Raw genomic sequence first — 22,039 nt, 5'->3', positions numbered from 1 at the left:
ACCTTCCCATCAGACTAGTAGGAAAAATTGTTGAATAGACCTTTATAATTCAGTGTGGCAGATATTATGCCTAGTATCTTTTGTATCTACAAAGCAGAAGTTAATTGTCGAATTACTGGTACAGGGGTAGGTTTTTACATGAGAGAGAATTTGTGTACTAGGTCTGGGAGGACTTTTGAGTTTCTCTCTGAGACTGCAATTAAAGGTGAGAATGGTATGTGTATAAAGAGCTACAAGGCACCTTGGCTTGGTGAGAACTCCCGAATGTAGATTCTTCAAAGGAAGTTTAATGCTAAGAACCTTGGGGATTTTATTCCAGGCTTGAATATTTACCTCTGTAGAATTCCTTTTTTATTTCTTCAGTTACTCATGCAGTTTTATATTGTGCTAACTGAATATTTAAGAACACAATACAGAAGAAGATTATTTGAGGCATTGTGCCCTTTATTGAATTAGCAAGTAGATATTGAGTGCTTTCTGAGGACTAGACATCTTTCCAGGTGTTTTCCTAAGTCCCCATCTATGTGTTAAAAGCTGCTGTTGAAGTTTGCATCTACAATTAAAGGGAGGCTCACTGCAATACTCTGATGTGGTAGAGAAACCAGCAACTTGTCTGTATATATATATATGATTCCAGTATGAGCCATAAAGGCAGTGTAATTTCCAGTCAAGCCCTCCTCTGCGATTAGAACTATAGTTGAGCCTACGTTCAATTCACCCACGTTCTCTTTACTAACCACAGCTAGAGACATGTTCATAAACATGTAAGAGGGAACCCATAGTTCTGAGTATCTCAGAAGTCTATGCTGTCCTGATTCTAATGTTTTGCATGTCAAACCTTTATTATTATTTTAAATAAATGTCGGTTTAAAGCATTCCAAGATCTCCTTCCAACTTAGTACAGATTAAAGAATGTCTGAAAAATTTCTGGAATTTCCTTCAGCAGAATTTCTAGAATTCTATTCAGTGTTACTAATTACATTTTCTGGTCTTTTCCATGCTGCTGCTTTTTTTTTTACAGACAAGTGGATGGTAAACCAGAGAAACCTTCAGTAACATACGCAACATATCATGGGCCCAGACACGTTAGAAAATATATGAAACAACAGACTGTGTTAGAAACTGTGAATCCCTTGGGCAGAGAAGATGAAAGCTCTGACTCTAGTACAAGTACACATACTGGTCCTGGAAGTGAGACTGAGAGTGGAATAATTCCATTGCTGTCATCAGCCAACAAAGATGTGTCTATGAAAGAACATTTGTTAGGAGACCCATTAGAAGATTCTGGTTGTTGCAAAATAAATCGCAAGACAAAGAGCCATCTGACAGACAATCCAGAGCTGCCAAACACTGCTGCTGCTGAGGATATTTTAACTAAAAATGATCCTGGAGAACCTGAGAGGAGCAAATCACACCTTTATTCTTTGACTCACTCCAACTCTGCTGTTGGAGAATCTGACTCACAGTCCTATTTAAGTTGTGTACCTGTTTCAGAGATTAAAAGCAGTCTGGTCTGTTCACCATTGTGTCCTGGAAGTAACAATAGCATAGATGCTAATAGTGCAGACTTTCAGAAGGTAGCAACTACCACAGAAACTACGGCAATAGAAAATAACTTTGTGGTGAGTGATGAGACATTAGTACAAAGACAAGAGCCTACTGAGCTGGAGAACCCTGCTATTTCAGATTTCTCTTGTAATAAATCTGATGAAAGTTACACTGCCAAACAGGAAAACGCTGATTTGCCAACTCCAAATAAATCAGTTAGGCACGAAGGGCTCCAGGTGCCAGAGAGCAAGTGTTCTGACAAGCAAACAGTAGATAACTCATCAAAGCAGGCTGCCAGTCACACCAGCACCATTGCTCTTCAGAGACATGTTGTGACAGACACATTTCTTGTAAATGAAGGAAACAGGCTATCTGCCCAAGACTCACAAAAAGATTTGGGGATCAGAGAAATTGGGCAAGGAACTGAAACCATTTCAGTTGGTGAACCCACAAGTCATGTAAAGGTGCCAGAAGATAAGATGGAGCCATTACCCAAAGACCACTTGCTTGCAACAGAAGCCAAGGAGCTTCATTTCAAGGCACGTAGTGAGATGGAGATGCCTCACTGTTATAGAATAAATCACAAGGACCCCGATGGTGTAAAATACATTAGTGACTCAGCACCAATAGCTTGCTTAGAAAATAAAGCAGCACCTGTGCTGAATTTTGAACTTGATAGAAGTCCTACTTCTTTACCTCTTGCTGACTCTGAGAATGCTAAGCAAGCCAAAGTGTTATCTGATGCTAAAGCATCTCTTACTCTTGATGGTAAAAACCCAGATCTCAATGCTTCATCTCCTACATTTATCTCTGGAGTTGACATGCTCAGCAGTGTGGATAGCCCTGTTTCAAAAGAGGAGGGGTCTTTTATACTCACTGAAAGTGGGGATGTCAACATGGTGGTCATTACCAGTCAGCCCAATAAGAGTCAAGATGTGTCAAGATGCCACAAAGATGAGGCAAATTGTGTTGAGGACGAAGACTCGAAGAATCCATCTGCTTGCCATCACCTGGAGCATTCATCTGCAATACTTGAATCCAGAGAAGTCCTTCCTTATCGGGAAAATTGCCAGGTCCCACTGGATCCTGAAGACAGTAACCCCCTCTTAACTAAAGACTTGGGATTTGAGTTTAAAGATCAGTCTGAGGACAGCAGTTCCACCTTATCTCAAGACTCTAGTCAAGCAGATTTAAAGTTTTCACATAGTAAAGCAAGAAAGCAAGCTATAGAGAAACCCAATCATCGTTCTGTGGAAATGAAAAATGATGACATTGCTAACATTTCATCAGAAGCTGAAATTGATGGTCAGAATAGTGTGCCTGTTGAATCACACCCTGCAAGAAGAAAAGCTGAGACAGCCTCTAAGATCTCTGTTTCTCAAGCAGAAGCCAGAGACATTTTTCAGGATAAAATTTTTTCTACTGTAGACATTATAAATATGCAAGCAACATCTGTTTTATCAGAATTCACCTCCCCAGAGGTTGAAAAGGACAAAAATCTTCAAATGATGGATCCCAAGGAGATTAAAGAGAAGTATTCAAATGTTGGCCCTAAACACAATTGCCCGTTTGAAGTTTCTTCTTCTTCCAAGTGTCAAAATGTGCAGGAAATAGAAGTAGAAATCTCAGATCCTACTCCTATTTTTCTCAAAAGTACCACATCAGGGATTTTACCTCTTGTTCATGATGAACAAGTCTCTAAGCAGATGACACAGGATTATGAAGCCAACGCATGTGCTAATTGTCAATCATCAGATATCTGTGGGACAAAACGGATTTCTGGTTTTGCAGAAACAGCAGAACTCAGCTTAGATAATAATTCACCAGAATTCCAAGAAACTGACAGCACAGAAGTTAATTCTTCTTTTCTAGTTTCTGATAGCAATTTGGAAAAAAATGCTTTTGCATCAGAGGATTCAAGTTTTCATAATACCCCTTCTTTGCTAGCATCAGGAAAGAAAACCTCATTTCAAAGGAAGAAAGAAAGCACTCATTTCCTAACTGGTAGCAATGTTAACCTGTCTTCTGTTAGTAACTCTGAAGAAGTTAGTTCACTTAATTCCCCAGATAGTTTTGGTTCTGGACAAATTACCGTCAGTGTCTCACATGCAGGCACCTCCTTAACCAGTCTTCCAAAACCTAATGACACTTCCTTGGAATTTGACACGTCTGTCCTAACAGGGGCTACAATGATCCCATTTCAGGACTGTTTGGGGATTCATCCTGAGAAGGCATCTCGTGATTTTCCAACTGCTACCCATTTTGGCAGCCCCACGGGAGCAGAGAATGATGGAGCAGTTACTGAGACTCCAATGTCAGTTAACAGCTCATGCCAGCAGTGTTCTGAAGCATCTACTGAGCACCTAGAAACAGGGAGGACAGCAGGTGACCAAGTTTTGGGCACCGAAAGTGGTTTACGTAAGAAGGCCGATCCATTGACTGGTGAGATTTTCAGTTCTCTCGAGCAAGAACTGAAACCCAGACTTACAGTCGGTACCTGCCAAGAGCATTTAGCAGCAGACAGCATAATGAATCCAGGTACCATGAAAGATGTCCCTGAGAAATTCCCATCAGGCACATCACTGACAGGGACACAGTCAACAGAGTACTTGGAAGAAGAGGACCTGGAAATCATGCTAGAAGTCAAAGGGGAAGAAAAGGCCAGTGTCTCATCTACAGTTGGTGAGAAGAACCTTATTGATTCTGATAGGATGAGTGTATCTTGTTTGTTAGAAGTTCAAGCTAGAGAATTAGTCAGTGATATTATTTCTTCCGCCCAAGAAAAATTGACAAATGAAGCTGTTGAAGGTACCTGGGAAGCTGACCTTAAAGATAATACTTCAAAAATTCTGAAAAGTGATGGTATTAAACCACATGATATAGTAAGGGAGTTCCTAGTGTCAGAACAGGAAGTAAATCGAAGCAAATGTGAAATTAGTGAAAATAAGGTATTACGTAGATTTTTCTCTGTAAGTAACTTAGCTGGAGACACTGAGTCAATTAAAGGAAGAGAAATTGTTCTCTATCAGAAATCCCCATTTTCTGGAAATGGAGCTGGACAGTGTGGTAGTAAACATTTGCAGGAATCAGATACTGTTTTATTAGCTGAGGACATGCTCCATAGCAGATTTGATGATAAGGTGAAAACACCTACATTTGCCAACGAGGACTGTAAAAAGAAAATGGAAACAGGGTGTGAGGATAATCACAAAACCAGGACAGAGGATGTAAGAGCACTTGTTTTAAATTACCAGTGGCCTGCATTTTTGAGCGATGACCGTCTTGTGCCCGGGACATCCAAAAGCAGTTTTTCTGATAGTCTTGTATGTATAGCTGAAAAAAACGTGCTAGGACACAGTAGTAAAAGTGCACCCAATGTAATAACAGAAGTAGGAAAAGTACACAAAACAGATACTGGAGTAAATTTAGGGACTATTGGACTTATACCTTCAATGTTAGAAATGGGAAAAGAAAACAAAAAGGATGCTGAGTTGAATATTAAAAAATATGAAGCAGTCTCTCCTGTGTTAGAAATGGGAAGAACACATAAAAATGATGTTGAATTGAATACCACGAAAATGGAGTCAACAGCTAATATTTTTAAAATGGAAGAAATCTGTCAAACAGAAGCAGAGAGGTATATTGAAAAAACTCAGGGGTTACCTGTCATCTTAGGAATGGAAGATGCTTGTAAGATGAGGGATAGTGAAGGGGATATTGGGAAAGTGGATGTGACACCTGTTATGTCAGAAGTAAAAAAAGATGAGGATATTACTGGAATGACTGAAATGGTACCAGTTTCATTAGAAATTGAAAATATTTACCAAAAACATGCTGAAGGGGATGTTGGTAACACTGTGGTATCATCAGTTATGTCAGAAATGGAAAATATCTACCAAAAGGAGACTGAGGTTAGGATAACTAGAACATCAGAAGTCATACCCCTTACATTAGAAATGGGAAATACTTACCAAAAGGATGCTGAAGGGGATACGGAGAAAACTGATGTGATTCCTGTTACATTAGATGTGGCAAATATCTACCAAAGATATGCTGAGGAAATCAGTGGACAGATGGAAGGACCTATGTTGGAAATGGAAAACACTTACCAAAAGGAATCTGAAGGGCTTATTCTAAAAACAGAAATGGTGCCCTGTTTATTAGAAGGCAACAAAACACACAATAAGGCAACATCTGCCTCTTTAGAAGAGGAAAAAACATGCCTGAGTGATACTGAAGAGATGGTGGGAGCAATTGTGTCTGTGCCTTCAGTGACAGAAGTGGAAGGAACATACATTGAGCAGTCTGATGAGATTGTTAGAAACCATGAAGTGTGCCCCAAAGTGGTTCCCTTTGAGAAAACCTATGGACCAGCTCCAGAAATGCCTATTACACAGGCAGAGGGCATGCCTTCCCTATTTGAAAAAGAAAACACATTTCAAAAATATTCTGATGGGATGGTTGGAGGATTGAAGGATGAAGAGTCCACCACAATTAAGGAAGGTTTCATAGGACGTGAGAGTAGACTTGCCTCATATTTTAGGGGATATGAATCACCTTCCGTTGGTAAGGTTTATGAAGGATGCCCAGCCCGGCCGGATTTTCAACGTGAAAATACCAGAAGGAGGAGATTGGAAAGAATGTCCTCTATGGCAGTGGATGATGATGTAATATTTCTAGATTGTGGCCGTGAGAAAGAAGAATCAAGCTTAACCTTTATTTCTCAAGATGAACAAGAAAACTCTTCCTTTACTATATTGTATGATGAACCTCTTCAAGAGGAAGATACATATCCTGCTGCTGAAGTAAGAACACAGTCTATTATGTTTCCTGATACATCCACCAATAGCATGCATGTTCTTGCATGTGAGCGGTCTGAAAGTAGAACTGACCTTGTGCACCATTTCGAAAGAGATGCTAAGTTAGATGAGGCGCTAGAGAGTGATAGTTCAGAAATGTTCTTAACAGTGGAGGCCAAGAGGTACAAAATTTATCCCTTATCTTTGTCCCCCATTTATGAGGATGATAGTTCTCAGGAGGACATGCTCTCCAGTGAGGTCTCACCTGGTCACCATGGCTCCACAAAGTCAAGAGAAAGTGCAACCCAGCCCTCTTCTGTCTTATCACTTCTCCAGTCAGTATCAGAGCGTCTAAAAATGAATTTTGATGAAGATGTCCAACAGGAGGTGGAGGAAGATGAGAAGGGTGAGGCTAGGGATGAAGAGCAAGAGGAATCAGTGCACACAGGAAGTCTGAGGGCTGGAAGGAGAGAACCCATTTCCTTCAAGCGGTCAAATTCTTCCATCATATTTTACCCTGAAGATGACCAGGAAAGGTCTGACATTTCTAAGAATAAACATGTCATGTCCAGCGAACCTACTACCTCCAACTTGCAAATTGGTCTGTGGCCAGAAAAGGCCTCATTTCTACAAAAATCTGACCTTACTTCTAAGCTGCATTCTTCTTTAAAGAGTGTTTATCATCAGTATTTGCAAGCTTCTAAAGTCCATTCTTCTGAAAAAGGAGCCAAGTATAGTGGGAATTTTCAAGAACCAGTCTCAAAATATTTCCATGTTCAAGACAGCTCAGAAAGATTAAGCCTGTACACAGAGGTAAGTTATTTTGATTATATTGTAACTATGCTGTGTGATTTGGGCCAGGGAATCATCTAATAACTTATTAAGAAATCAGTGTTTTAAGATTGTGCAAAGATTATAAAACTACCAGAGATTATCCATTATCCTACTCTTTGAACTGTATGATAGCTCATTATGTTTTAGTTGGATTGTTACATTGAGAAATATTTAAAGTTTCTGAGACTTAAAATGGAAGCAAATTATACAGTATGTTTTTTTTTCACCAGAAAATGTCTTAAAATCAGGATTTATTTTTAACAATTTCTTACACATGGCTAATGCCGAATCGTCATTGATATAGGACTTCTCTTTTCTGTCATTCCTAAGATTATGGAACTTTCTTTAGTAATCTTAAAACAGGTAGTTATTTGGTTTTTTAAAAATTATTATTTATAGGGGCTGGAGTGAAAGGACAACGGTTAGAGCATTTGCCTTGCACGAGGCTGAACTGGGTTTGATTCCCAGCATCCCATATGGTCCCCCGAGCACCACCAGGAGTAATTCCTGATTGCATGAGCCAGGAGTAACCCCTGTGCATTGCTGTGTGTGACCCAAAAAAGAAAAAAGAATATTACTTGCTTTTGTTTTTAGGCCACAGCAATTGTGTTCAAGCTTACTCCTGGCTCACACTCAGGGATCACTCCTGGTGGGCTCAGGGAACTTTTAGGGTGCCAGAGATTGACCCTGATTGTGTGCAAGGCAAGCACCCTACCCACTCTATTTCACTATCATTCTGATCCCTGTCTTTTTTTTTTTAACCTTAAAAGCAAATAGTAATGCTTGCCTACCAACTATAGTTTGCAAGGCAAAGCCATTTGAAAGAAATGTTGGGATTTAAAATATATATATATATATATTTTCTGAATGGTTCCACTGCCTGCCGAACCAGCTGGGATTTTTCTACTCTGTAAAAACAAGTCCCCAAAGTTTTGTTTGTCTGTGTCTTCATATGCTCTGGTTACATACCCTGTGTTTCTTGTCATCATATATTTATCTAAAACTTTTTCTCAAAAAATTTTGGGAATATTTTCTCTCTACTCCTCCCTACCCGGAACACCACATTTAGAAAACAAACAAACAACTTTATTATGTAAGGTCTTCTCAGTACCACTTCATCAAAGAATTTCTGTCAGCCTCACCACCTTGCTGGAGCTATTTCCCTTGTTTTCTTTGACTTTACTTATGGGTTAAATTTTGTTTCCCACTCAGAAGGGCCAAATGTGGATTATTTCTTTCCCCTTCTAAGTAAATGCTTCTCAAGGGCAGAGACAATGAATTATATTTCCTTATATTTACTTTTAAATTCCCTGTAGTACCTAGAGAAGCAGTTTGAACACAGTGGTCATTAAGTGTATAGTAGGTATGTGATAAATTGGATTTATGACTAAGAAAAACTGTTGTTCCATTGATATTTCTGAAGACTTACTTCTTTCACTTGTATTATTTTAGAATGTTGACAAACAAACTCTGAAGTGTAACCCAAGACCTGGAAAGGTAAGCAAACATTTCTTAGGTAGATTAAGATAAAATAGCAAACATGGGATTACATTACTTGGAGAAGTTGGACACTAAAAAAAATTTTTTTTGTTATTTTATTTTTGTTAATTGTAAAATAATTTATTTTGCTAAATTATTTAGCACCTATAGTAATACAAAATTTTTGACTATAGGATACTTTACTTCTTTATTCTAGGACATTGTTGAAATATAAATGAATTCCTAAGATTAGTCATTGTGCCTACTTGTATGTTGCAGATAATTATCTATGATGTCTGTGGAAGTAAATATAAGCAAGAGATCTACTGTAATATTCCTGATGCTACATCATGGACCTTTCCAGATGAGATACTGATTAAAGTTGTAAGGGGTTGGTAAGTGATCACTAAAATTTTCTCACATTTTCCTTGTACTTCCCCCCACCCCCACTGCCCAGCTTTTCCCTTCTGTTTTTGCTTTTTATATTTTCTGTTATGATAGTCACATTTCCTTTATTCACTTTTGACAATTTAAAACATTTTAGAGTGTTGATGGGTCCTTGATCATTGTATGACTAAAATGTAAGCATGAAAGTTTGTAAGTCTGTAACTGTATCTCATGGTGATACATTAAAAAAAATTTTTTTTTAATAATAACACCTTATATGGACCAATGATTTAAAAAAATTTAGTGTTTTATAACTTAATTGTTCTCTTTATTTTCTTTAGAAGAAAACATAGATGGGCTTTAATGCTTAAAGCAACCAGTTAGTGGCAAGACCTAATTTATAAAGCATATGCAGTCAGTACCAATCTATAACTGTATCAGTAGCAGGATAGATTTGGCAAGTGGAGTTGAAGGCTTCAACCATGAATGAAGCATAATTTTGGAAACTAGTTTAAATTTGTGGGCTGCTAAGGAATGTGAAGGCCACATAGTTAAAGTCATTTGTATAGCTGACATGCTGAAAAGTAAATGATTCTTTGTATGTTCTGAAAATGAAAGAAAACCCTCATTTGTTACTCTGTGTCGCATGAATATGTTGGAGTCAAAATTTGTTTGTCATTGTGTATAGGTTACCCACTGTCAGGATTCATGTTACAAATATGTAACATGATTTAGTATGTCTTCTTTTAATAAAATGGGACTTATGTTCTGTTTTGCAGTATCTAATAATTGCAATAGAAGAATAACTTTGAACTATTTTCAATGTATATAATTTGTGTACACAACTATATAGTGTATGTATACATAATGCAGTCATAGGCTGTGGTATTATATTTAAGCATATTCTCAAGTTGTATACATTTCTATCCTTAGATGTGTTTAATTGACATTTATCCTCAGTTCAAAATAGTATTACGTTAAAATAAAAAATAAAAATAGTTCAATCTCAAACATGTATATACACTTAATCTATTACTAAGTGGCATTTGAATTTTATGACTTAACTTTTAGAAATTTAATTATGACTGATCATTGGTTTTTATTTGTTCAGTTGGATTATATATGAGAAACCATATTTCCAAGGCCAAAAATGTGTGCTAGAAGAAGGGGAAAAAGTTTTAAATCGTGACTGGATCCTTCAGAGCAGAAAGCATCCACAGAAAAATTTTGTTTTAGGTTCTATCAAGTGTGTCCTAAAGGTAACTGAATTGTTATTTTCTTTCTATATTTTTAGTTTTATTATATAATGAAACTAGACTATGTGGTCTAGCAATGTTTAAAAATTCTTGCTAATTATTTATGCTAATTTTACTAATTTATGATGGAATTAGAAATATTCTTTTGACTATATACATATAAAATACTGAAGAACAGACAATAATTTAGAATGTTATCTCTAATATAGCCCACAAAATGTTAAAATGCCAAGGCTTTTAACAGTAGTAGGAGTATAAATTTTAGGAAAAGTCACATAGGAAAATACACACACACACACACACACACACACACACGTTTTCTAGGTTCTTACTTCTTAGTATAAAACTCCACGTGGGGTGTGTGTGTGTGTGTGTGCGTGTGTGTGTGTGTGTGTGTGTGTTTAGAAATTTTATTCAATACAAAGATGAGGAAGGTCTTGCAATATAAAAAAAACGTTCTGAGGCAAATACTATGGTTTAGAGCCTCACTTTGTAATATTTGGTGGTAACTGAATGTGAGGATTTTGAAAACTTTGGCAACTGCAATAGATTGCTGAGCATGTAGCAACCAAAAATTAATTCAAACTAACCAGGTAATGAATTTGAGGTGTTTCTGCCAGCACTTACCTACATTTCTCAGGTGAAAAGGGGAGTGGAAAAAGCTAACAAGTCCTCTCTTAGAGCCTAACTTCTAAACTGTGGATATTTTTTATAACTTAAAAAATATTTTAAAGTAAGTTTTATGATTATTTTTATGATTAGATAAATCAATTATTTTATTTTAATTGATTTTGAAAATGATTTTTTATTTTTATGATTATGTTATTATTATATGATTATTTATTATTATAGTTGTGTTTTGCTTGTCTTTTTTATATACCTTTATGCCCAAGGTCATGTAAAAATTCCTTGGGCATAAAGGGTCATGAACGAAAAAGATAATTAGTGGAAGAAATCCTCATTCAGAGAGGGATGTTGAGGACATACTTTTCTGTGTAGTCTTCAGGTTTCCTTCAGAGGCGAAATAGTATGGTTTAGTGCAAATGCTCATGACAGTTGGGGATATATATTTTTTCAAGGTATAGAGATTTCATTTAGATGCTTAAAATGTGTAAATTGAGGTGGACCCTATTTTGACCATTTTACTTGATGTTACTGAACTTGAAAATTTCACATAGCATACAGGAAAATTAAAGATCACAGATAGAAAAAACTCATTATCCTAAAGGGGTATCTGCATATACTGTGTGAATGAATACTTTACACAGAGCTATGAACCTCTGTCTGACATATTTGTCTGCATCAGGACACACTACTCTGATAGGGAGGACTAGAAATACAAGTGAGACAGGATTGATTCAGGTGACTTCGACTACTGTGGAGAGATAGCTGAGTCGTATGAGTATGACCTTTTGGTGTGAGACATGCTGAGGAGCAACAGTGAAGAGACACTTCATCTGGAGGAGGTAATACCCTTTTGGAGCTTTGAGGATAAACTGGATTCAAGAATGGGAGATGTAAGGAGATTCCTGTGAGAGATCACTGCTGACACTTACGAAGGTGAATGTTGGTTATTTTATGGCATTGGAGAGACAGTAGCTACAGCATAGCAAAGCATAGCAACTAGTATTTTCATTGAAAAATTAAACCACAAGTGATTAAGCTCAGCACACAGCATTCGGGTGCTCATTTATTTAGCTGATTTGCTAGAAATTCCTTTTATTCGTAGGCGGCATCTCCCAAGCTTTAGCTGGTTCTTTGCCCACTTTGTAAATATTCGGCATAACGCCAGGTCAAGTGGGAAAAAGTGAATTAAGATACTGCCGTCACCAGCTCTCACCCTCTCAAAGTCAAACAAATAATTCACTGTGCTGAGCATGGCTGTATAAATAAGTATTTTCACATCTGCCATTTGCATGGAATATGTTGCAAGAATGAATAGTTAGGCATTTTTCCTCCCATTGTTTGTTCTTGAAGTCTCAAAAAAAATTGTAGTGTCAATCTCCATATGTCTTGAGTAACTGTTAGTGAGGACGGAAAATAGAGCTATTGGGCATTACGTGGAGAAGGCATTGGCATATAGCATTGTTCTCAACCTTTGGCAAAGATGGGGCCCCACACTGCTTCCTTTCTCCAACCTTGTCAAACTTCTGCCTGTTGATAGCTGTATTTTCATGGTGATGGTTGCCATTCCAAATTCACCTTTTCTGTGCCTGTGCCAATTCTGTATTGCTTCATCATCTGAATTTTAATTGCTCTAATTAGAGGAGTGAGAACTTTGAGGTTCTCTGAAGATAGAAGATAAAACTTTCACAGAAGTCTCCACTTTGCCACAGAAGATAGGATCACTTAACTGCAGTGTAGATGCTGCTCAAAGGTCATCTTTGCCCTCTGGGGCTATGTTGGGGGCTGCAGTCAGTGCAGTTAAACTCTCACCATTAGAAAGTACTATCTTTCCTCATAAAAAAATGAATATTAAAAATTACTATTTTAGGGGTTGGAGCGATAGCACAGCGGGTAGGGCATTTGCCTTGCACACAGCCGACCAAGGTTGGATTTCCAGCATCCCATATGATCCCCTGAGCACCACCAGGAGTAATTTCTGAGTGTAGAGCCAGGAATAACCCCTGAGCATCGCCAGGTGTGATCCAAAAAAAGCAAAAATAAATAAATAAATAAAATACTATTTTACTCTGCAGTTAATATTTTTAAAGGGAATGACATCTTTCATTAATTGTTATGCCCTTATTAATGAACCCAGAAGAGAGAGTTTGTTACATAAGTGGACCAAATAGATTTTCTTACTGTTTTTGTTTTGTCTTGTTCTGGGGCCACACCTGGTAGTGCTCAGTGCTTACTACTGACTTTGTGCTCCGGAATTGCTCCTGGTGGAGATCTGGGTACTATATGTGGCACTCACAGTACTATCTCTCTGGCTTGCTACTGTCTTTGTGTTTTTAAACTAATTTCTATTCTTTTTGTCTCATAAAGCTTTATTTTTATGCCTACTAACTGCTTTAAAGTTTAAGTTTGTAAATTTCACCACTATATTTGTAAAATATACGATGACTAGAAAAGTTTAGAAGGAAATCGGAACAACTTTCTCTAAATAAACTATGGTTGCTAGGTAATTATAAATGCCCTTCAAGAGCTAGTGTTTGATGGTTTTTTATCTGTGAAGTATTATCCAGTACTTGAAAGAGATGGCGTTTTTTTCTGGGAGTAGTCAACATGAAGAAGCTGGAAATTATCAGTAAAATCTTTTTCATTTTACTGGAGGAGAAAAATTCAGTGAAGATAGTTGAGGACATGAACATTGTCTTTTTTTGTTTGTTTTACATTATTTAGTCAGTGGTTTGCTTTTACAGTCACGCTATTTCCTTCTATGTGGTAGTAGACTTAAGTGCTTTTTAGCTTTTTTTCCTTTTAAAGTACACCACCCAAACATTGTTTGTATGACACAATGCAGAGGAAACTTGTTTGTGTTTGAGACACTAAGTTATGTATTCTTTTATGGTACCTCCTATCCCCGGGGGGGACATTAATATGGCAGTATTTTAAATAATGTAACTAGAACTTCATTACCCAAACAAACAAGAGAGACTTAAGGATTAACTAGTAGCTTTTTTGAACATTTATGGCAATTTTTAAATGTTCAGAAGGAAACATACTTTCTTATTTTAGAGGATTTTTTTGTTTTGCTTTTTTTATACTTTTGAAAATAAAATGACAATTTTGTTGTTTTTCAATTAACCATATTAAGTTAACCATATTAAGAATGGTTAATAGTGACTATTAAGAGCTCAGTTTGGAAAAAAGTTTAAAAATCAGAAAACTGATGCTAGGGCGATGAGTGTGCTTGCCTTGAACGCAGCTGGCCTCGGTTCACTGGTACCATATAAGTTGCCCTGAGCCCTGCCAGGAGTGATCCCTGAAGGTAGAACCAGGAGTAAGCCCTGAGCACCACCTGGTGTGGGCCCAGCCCCTACCCTCAAATCAGAAAATTGCAGTTTTAAAATTGCAAATATGATTGTAACAAAAATACATTTCTAGGCAAATAATTGTCACTTGAAGCCATTGCATTCCTGTATTTCATTAACGCATAACCAGTTGAGTTTTTTCATGTTCTGGATGAGGATCATGCCACTGAAACTTGAGTGGTCTAAATCAGATCTTACCAAAAGGGAATGCCATGCCACAGAGGCGGAATGGGGTGAAGGGGGCAGGGTGGGGGTAGTGTGAGGGAAGCTGGGACTATTGGTGATGGAAAATAGGCACTGGTGGAGGGATGGGTGCTTGACCATTGTATAACTGAAACACAAGCACGAAAGTTTGTAAGTCTGTAACTGTACCTCACAGGGATTCACTAATAAATTTTTTTTTAAAAAAAAAGAAAGAAAAAGAAGGAAAAAATCAGCTCTTACGACCACTGAGATTGCTTGTGTGTACACACAGAAGCACATCTGTAATTTCAGAGAGAGGAAGAATAATCCCGGTTTTGGTTTTCTAAGTTGAGGTTTTTATGAGTTTGAGTTCAGCAATTTAAAGATTGTAATAAATAAGAACACAGAGTAGTTGGAAAACATATGTTAACACACACAGGTTCATCAGGGAGTAGATCTATATCATGAATACTCATATGACAAAGGGGTTATGGGGAGCTAGTATAGACCACTAGTTTGTTGCCGTGTGTTTGAAAGGTAAATGAAGTATAAGCTTGATGTGCTTGAGTCTTGAGTCAAGAATGTGATATGGGAAAGTTGTATTCTCACGAGCCCAGTTGTAAAGAATAGTTAGTACTTAACTGGTAATATAGCACATAATTAAAGCTCACAGACCTTAATTTATAAAATAAGATAAATTTTCTAATTTATGTTACAAAAGATAAAAGGTCTTTTATGCTTTTTATCTATTTCCAAAGGGTCTTGCCAAAGGTAGTAGATAAAAGACATAAAAGAAATATACATGACATTTGGGTTTCTCATCTCAATGCATCTGTGGAATATAGAGAAACAAGACAGGGAAATGGAAGGTTTTAAATGATGGCAGATCCTTAACCTTGGATTACAAAACTAAGAGTGCCCAGTAAGTGGGTAGTAGATGTAGGGGGACATTGAGGTATATTGGAGGCACCTTACTTATAGATATTGTCTTGGATACTTTGGTGGTGGTTGTGGAAGGGGGGTATAACTCTGTCATAAGAACCATAAACATTAACCCTGTTGTAAACCGATGACACAAACTATAATTATCAAATTCAAAAGAGCACACAAGTTTACCAAGGGTTGGGGTGATAGCTGGGAGAAGATGGTGAGACATTGGTGGAGGAACGTTGAAGCTGGTGATGGGTCTGGAGTTGGCCATTATATGCCTGAAACTATGTTATTAACAGTACTGTAAATCATGCTGCCTATTTTTTTTTAAAAAGAGAAGGAAAAATATACAGGAATGAAACTTGAGAGAAAAGTTTGATGAAATGTGTGACAGAATCAATGTGGTAGAGGGTAGGGTTGAATTTTATATAGTGCCTTTCTTCTTGAATGTATACTAAGAAAAATAAACAGAATCTCACAAGTAGGAAAACAGATTTCCTTTACTCTTTCCTTAATTCCTGTTTCTTTTGTCAGTGTGAATTAGTTAATACACTGAGGGGTTGTGCCTCTCTGTTCTTTATTTGTAATGTCCCCCATGAGATCAACTTTTATTTAACTTCCTTCCTCCCTATGATTTTGTTGTGCTTCTAAGAAAGAAGGCTTATAGACTTTTGGCACTCGATTAGTTTAATAATCTGAACATTGGCTTACTGGAACAAGACTTTAAGAAAAAAAACAGAAAGAAGTAGGCTAATATTTTATAGTAATACTAGTATAGCAGCATTAATAATTTGTTAATCGTTATATATGAATATTACTAGAGATATCAAATATTATCAGTGCGACTCCTACCACATTAAATTTAAAATGAAATTTGAAATTTATTTTTAAAACATGGTTAAAGAGAAACAATATTTCCTTTGTTGCTTTGTGAAAAAATTCAACTAAACAATGATAATTATTGTAACCACATGTGCAGGATGTTGTGAATACTAAACTGTTTATCTCTAGATGATTTCAGCATTCTTTTATTTTTTTTCCAGGATTGTAGCATTCCTGAGATAGAGCTTTGCCCACAGTCTGACCCAACAAGTTATCCTATCTACATACATCGAGCAGTTCCCAATTTGGAGGAACTAAATATCCCTAAGAAAATGTTATTCACTGTGAAGTCGGGAGTGTATGTATCAGTTTCTTATTATCACAGTGATTGATGACCACTAACAGTTTTTGTTTTCATATTTCAGCAGGCGGCATTCATAATTTCATTTATATTTCTAAATGTCCCAAACCTGTAGTAGGATCTAAACAGCTTCTCTTTGGTTCCAATTAAGACTTTAATTAATGACCCCCAGGATATATGATTTACAGAAATAGATCTTGACAAATGTCTTTTCATAAATTTTCAGTATTGATAAATTTAAAAAATGACCCCTGGCTGAAAATTTTGGAGATCAAACCATTGCTAAATTGTCTTAGTGCAAATAGTGAAAACGTGTCAGGAACATGTCTTGTTGTTTCTTACTCCTCTACTTCTGCCAAGCAAGTAGAATACAGGCATATTATAAATGAGGAAATTGGGTGGTTTTTAAAATGGCTGTCAGCTCGTAACCTGGATTTGGTACTATGCCTTTCTGACTTAGTAGATATTGTTAGGACTACAGGTCTGAGTTAATGCAGTCAGTTATGACTTAACCACAAAGCCTCTGAGTCCTGGTTCACCATGGATCTCTCTTCTTTCATTCGTTGTTCGCATCTGTTTTAATGATGGTTTAGGTAGAGTTTTGAGGTCACCGTAGAATATCTTTTCTTCATCACTCAAATCATATGTTATAGTTCTTTGACAGACCTAGTAATTGACTATGTGTGAGAATTCTGTGACTGTCAGTTTAGCTGGAAACTAGGTGGGTCTTTTGTGAATCTTATTTCAAATACTATACCTGAGGCAGCCAATAGAACTGATATTCACTCTCAAAAATGTAGGTCATGATGAAAGGTTTCTGGTAAAATCTCCACCCTTGATAGCCCCAGTTTTAAAAAGAAAAGGAAAACGTGATAATTTTGGTTTCCAGTGCTACTTGAATATACCTTTAGTGTCACTCCTTATAATGTTGGAAAATTTAAATGCAGTAATGTATAGTGCTTCAAAAACATGGTAGAATGGTATTCGAATATAAGAACTTAAAAAACTTGCTAACTTTGTTAGGTGATAATCTAATGTCACCTTGAATGTATTTTACTAGTTTAGGTAATTCTTTGAAGGAGGTTTTGTTTTTCCTTTCCTTCTTTCTTTCTTTCTTTCTTTCTTTCTTTCTTTCTTTCTTTCTTTCTTTCTTTCTTTCTTTCTTTCTTTCTTTCTTTCTTTCTCTTAGAGAGTTCTAACAAAATAGAATGAAATATTTTGATTATACTTAACCTTCCTTTCATTTCTTATTTAGTTGGCTTGCCTACCCAGATATTAATTTTAAGGGCCAAGCTACAGTTCTGGAGGAAGACCATGGTCTCTATGAGATTTCTATGGCAGAAATGAAATCAGTGCATCCACTTCATTTGGTAAGCAAATGTAAAACCAAGTTTTTTCTAAAAGCCCAAGAATTTAAAATTAAATTGCTGTCATGATTATTTATGTACCTCAGTCTTTAAAACATGAATATGTATACTACTAATCAGTACATTATTTTTGAAATATTTTGTTTTTTTATATTGTATCTATAAGTGAGAACATTTTAATATTTTCTAGAAGACATGTCTGAATTTCTACTTTGTGTTGTTTGTCATCAGTATTTGCAGTATCTTTATAAATATTGTGCTGTGAAAATTTTGAGTATTTCATGATGTTCTGGATTTTCTGTTGCTTATTAAAGAAATCTAGAAAACTATACTCTTCCAAAGATAAATTTTATGTTCAGCTTATAATAAATGGGTAATTCTATCCGTGGACATTTAAAAAATAGTAGTTATACCTGACGTATTTACTTTTGTTGCACTTGATAAAAAGGCAAATTATTCAACTAAATGTTAGCTGCGTGAAAAACATTTTTAATTGCTGTGTGCCATTAGAAAATGAAAACCAGGGAAAATAATGAATTTTAAGAAATAGCAGTGTTGGTAGGGCCAGAGGGATAGTACAGTGGATTGAACATTTGCCTTTCATGTGGCTGACCCAGGTTCCATCTATGGCATCCCATATGTTCCTCTGAGCTCTGCCAGGAGTAATCTCTGAGACTAAGTCCTGAGCACTGCTGGGTGTAAACCCCCATCAGCCCCCAAAAAGAAATACCGCAATGTGAAGTAGCATTAAAAACAAGGAAATGGTAAACTTTGTGGTGTTTTAGGGAAAGGTTATCTTTGAGATCACAGAGACATTAATAAAAAGGTGTTGATAGAAGTTGGAAGAGAAAGTGTTCTGCTTTAGGAAGCCCAAACAATAAACATGTTTGGGCAAAATTTAGAGAGCGTATTTAGTATTAAGTAGTTTAAAAATCTGCTTGGCCAAATGATAGTTTTCTAATTTTTGTTTCATTTTTAAATAATTCTATATGAAAAAAACTCATATTCAAGGTATATAACAGACTCACTAAACAGTAACAAGAAAACAAAGCCATCAGAAATTGACAAGAGCTGAACATATTTTAATTCACCAGCAACTCCATTCTTTTTGGAGGTTGCAGTGTGCAAAGCTCTTAATTGGTAAGCTAGACTTATGGGCTAAAACTCAATTTCTTTTCTTGTCATAATTATAATCAGAAAGGTACCTTTTTAACATTTCTTATTTTATATTATGTTATATATATACATGCATACACATGATATGGCTACTTGATTTGGCTACTTGTAAACTTTTGTTTAGTTACAGGAGAGTCGCTTCCTGTGCTCAGTGGACCAAGGCCTTTCCAAGCAATGCTTGATATGTGGTACAGACCTGATGGTTCTGTGCTTGGGACCTCATGCTTTTGAGGATGACCAGGCTATTTCTGACAAGCCTGGTGTAGGGGGAGGCAGTCAGTGCCAGGGTTGGATCGAGACCTTGTATATCTGAGGCATGCTCTATTACCACTTGAGCTATCTGCCCCCCCTGTAATTTAAAGTTCTAAATTTGCCGCAACATAAATTTAACTGGTAAATGATCTTCACTGATTACATCTTTATATTGCACTTTAGAATGTTTTAAATGTTTTCTAATAAAATTTCTTGTTATCTTAAGGGTGGACTGAAAGTGGAAATGCCTATGAACTTAAAGGTAAATATAAAACAAACTTTTGTGGTTGACTTAGAAATATTTAAATGTTAATCTTTAACTTTTGAACTAGTGAAAAACAAAAAAAAATTTTTTTATGCTTAGAGTACCAAGCTATTGGAGAAGGGGCATTGATTGTATGAAATGGTTCCTGAGGGCCCGAGCTATGAATGGGTGTAGGGTTAATGTGCAAACATAGGGGTTTGTACTGGAGGCTCAGTAAAACTGTAGGTTAGAAATATGGTAGGTTTGAATTGTGAGTGGGGAGGAGGGGCTTGAAAGGGACAGGTTTAAGATTGAAGCTTCAAGTGGATATGTCTAGTGGTCACTTGGAAAATGATATTGAGGAAGGCAATTGGGCATGAGATATGCATAGCTTCTCTCACTTGAATGTCAGGTTGTATGTATGAGTATCTGAAGGGAAGGGAATTGTCAAGGCAGTGAAAACTGGGACGGTCATAGTACTGGTATTAAGTGCGCTTTGAAAGAAAATGAAATTTTTTTAATATATAGAAAAAGAGGAAGAAAACCAGTGCTATGATTAGACATGCAAATTGACCTCTGTTTAATTAGCTCCCAACTTCCAAAATAAATCACAAGTTCTTGAACCTCCCTCCCTTTTCTGGGCATCAGAATTTATAGAATTGGTCCTCTCTCAGTTACATAGGTGAGATATTTATTCTTAGAATATACAACTCTTATTGTGGTGAAAAGTGCTTATTTCCATATCAACCAAAGGAAGTTTTAGTTTTAAAAATTCTTACTGAAATATCATGTTTTTAAAAAATAGTTTTAATGTTTATGCTTTTGGTGTATAAAGTTTCTGCACCCGTTTCTCCCATTCATTTCAGAGTGCCCAGAAAGCTCAACCACTGTCCTCAGACCACTTCTTGTCCCGTTGTTCCCTACTCCCTGCCTACCCATCTTCTGCTGAATGACTTTAGTCCTATTAAAAGAGTCCAAGAGCTTCTTTTTTTTTTTTTTTTTGGAATACTGTCATTCCCTTGGCTTTATATAGGGCCACATGTGAGAGAGATTATTCAGCATTTGTCCTTCCTCTGATTTATTTTGCTCAACCTGTCACCCTGTAGGTCTACTTGATTTATAGAAAAAGGCGAGATTCCATTATTTCTTATAACCAAGCAGTAGTCCATTGTGTATATATACTGCGTACCATCTGGGTTATTTTCAGATCTTGGCTACTGTACATAGTGCTGCAACAGACATAGGTTTTCATATATCTTTTTGAATGAACATTTTTCTGTTCTTGGGATAGATGCCAAGGAGTGGAATCCCTGGATCATATATAGTTCTATTTTTCATTTTTTGATAAGTCTTCATATAGTTTTCCACCGACAGTTCAAGTGGAATCTTTTCTTAAGTTTAGTATCAGAGTGTATGTACTATACACTTGGGGCTTATGTTGATATCATTCATACCGGAAAATTTAAAGTACTTGGATCACACACATGTGGATATTATTTTGGTCTTTATATTGTCAGAAGTTTTCAGAAACTCTCCAAGTGCTTCCCAACACGTACTCCAGGTTTCAAATCCATGACCTAATAGATGTACAATTAACTGTAATACTTCAAGTGTTATCTCTGATTTCTTCTTGTATGCTGAAGCAGAATTTCAGGTGTGACAGGCTGCATCTGCCTTGCAGATTGACTAGCTATCGAGTTGAATGAATGGAATAGCTATAGATAGTGTCTAAGTTGTTAGATGTTAGTTTATGACTCGCTCATTAAGAATCATTCATATTCTCTCTGTATTCAGCACTTGTAGCATGTATTAAGCCCAAATAAAATTTAATCACTTTAAATACAGCATCCTGTGAAATTATAACATATATATATATCAGCACAATCAAGCTTGCATATTTTTCTCAGACATTATTTTATTAGTTTTTAGAAATAAGGAAACCATAGGTTGCTGGTTCTATATGTTTAAGTATGGGGTCATATATGCCAGGATCAGAGTTGCACATGGTTGCACACATTTATTTGCATTTCAAAATAAGTGTAGATACAGATATTTTCATCATTGGAATTTCTACATACTAAGGACAACTTCTCCTTGGGAAATAAAAAGTATTAAAATGATAGAGGAGGATATGCCCATCCAGATTTGAAGCAAATGAAATGCTAAAGTATTTTCTTGGCATTGGAGAGAGAGATTGTGCTGCAGATAAGGTGCTTGCATTGCATGTTGTAGACCTGGGTTGAACCCTCAGCACCCAATATGGTCCCCTGAGCCTCACCAGGAGTGATGCTTGAGCACAGAGCCAGGAATAAGTACTGAGCACTGCCTAATGTGGACCAAAATACAAACAGAAAAAAAAAGTTTTCTATTGTAATTACTCTTCCCCCTATTTGAAACAAAATCACAATAAAAGATGCCATT

The 22,039-nt window shown here is 36.5% G+C and overlaps 1 protein-coding gene across 2 annotated transcripts in view; it reads left to right on the top strand.

The window, feature by feature from the left end:
* CRYBG3 (crystallin beta-gamma domain containing 3) overlaps positions 1 to 22,039 on the top strand; it is a 121,635-nt gene that overhangs the window by 48,890 nt on the left and 50,706 nt on the right. For both annotated transcript variants that reach the window (XM_055127055.1, XM_004607010.2), the window contains exons 4-10: positions 1,022 to 7,160; positions 8,634 to 8,678; positions 8,940 to 9,055; positions 10,159 to 10,306; positions 16,440 to 16,576; positions 17,835 to 17,949; positions 19,601 to 19,636. In XM_055127055.1, the coding sequence (XP_054983030.1) occupies positions 1,022 to 7,160; positions 8,634 to 8,678; positions 8,940 to 9,055; positions 10,159 to 10,306; positions 16,440 to 16,576; positions 17,835 to 17,949; positions 19,601 to 19,636 (6,736 nt within the window). The remainder of the gene's footprint in view (positions 1 to 1,021; positions 7,161 to 8,633; positions 8,679 to 8,939; positions 9,056 to 10,158; positions 10,307 to 16,439; positions 16,577 to 17,834; positions 17,950 to 19,600; positions 19,637 to 22,039) is intronic.

Source organism: Sorex araneus, chromosome 2 (assembly GCF_027595985.1).
Source record: "Sorex araneus isolate mSorAra2 chromosome 2, mSorAra2.pri, whole genome shotgun sequence".
Lineage (NCBI taxonomy): Eukaryota > Metazoa > Chordata > Mammalia > Eulipotyphla > Soricidae > Sorex > Sorex araneus.
Note: the sequence above shows the minus strand (reverse complement) of the source record. Positions and strands in the feature narration are given on the sequence as shown.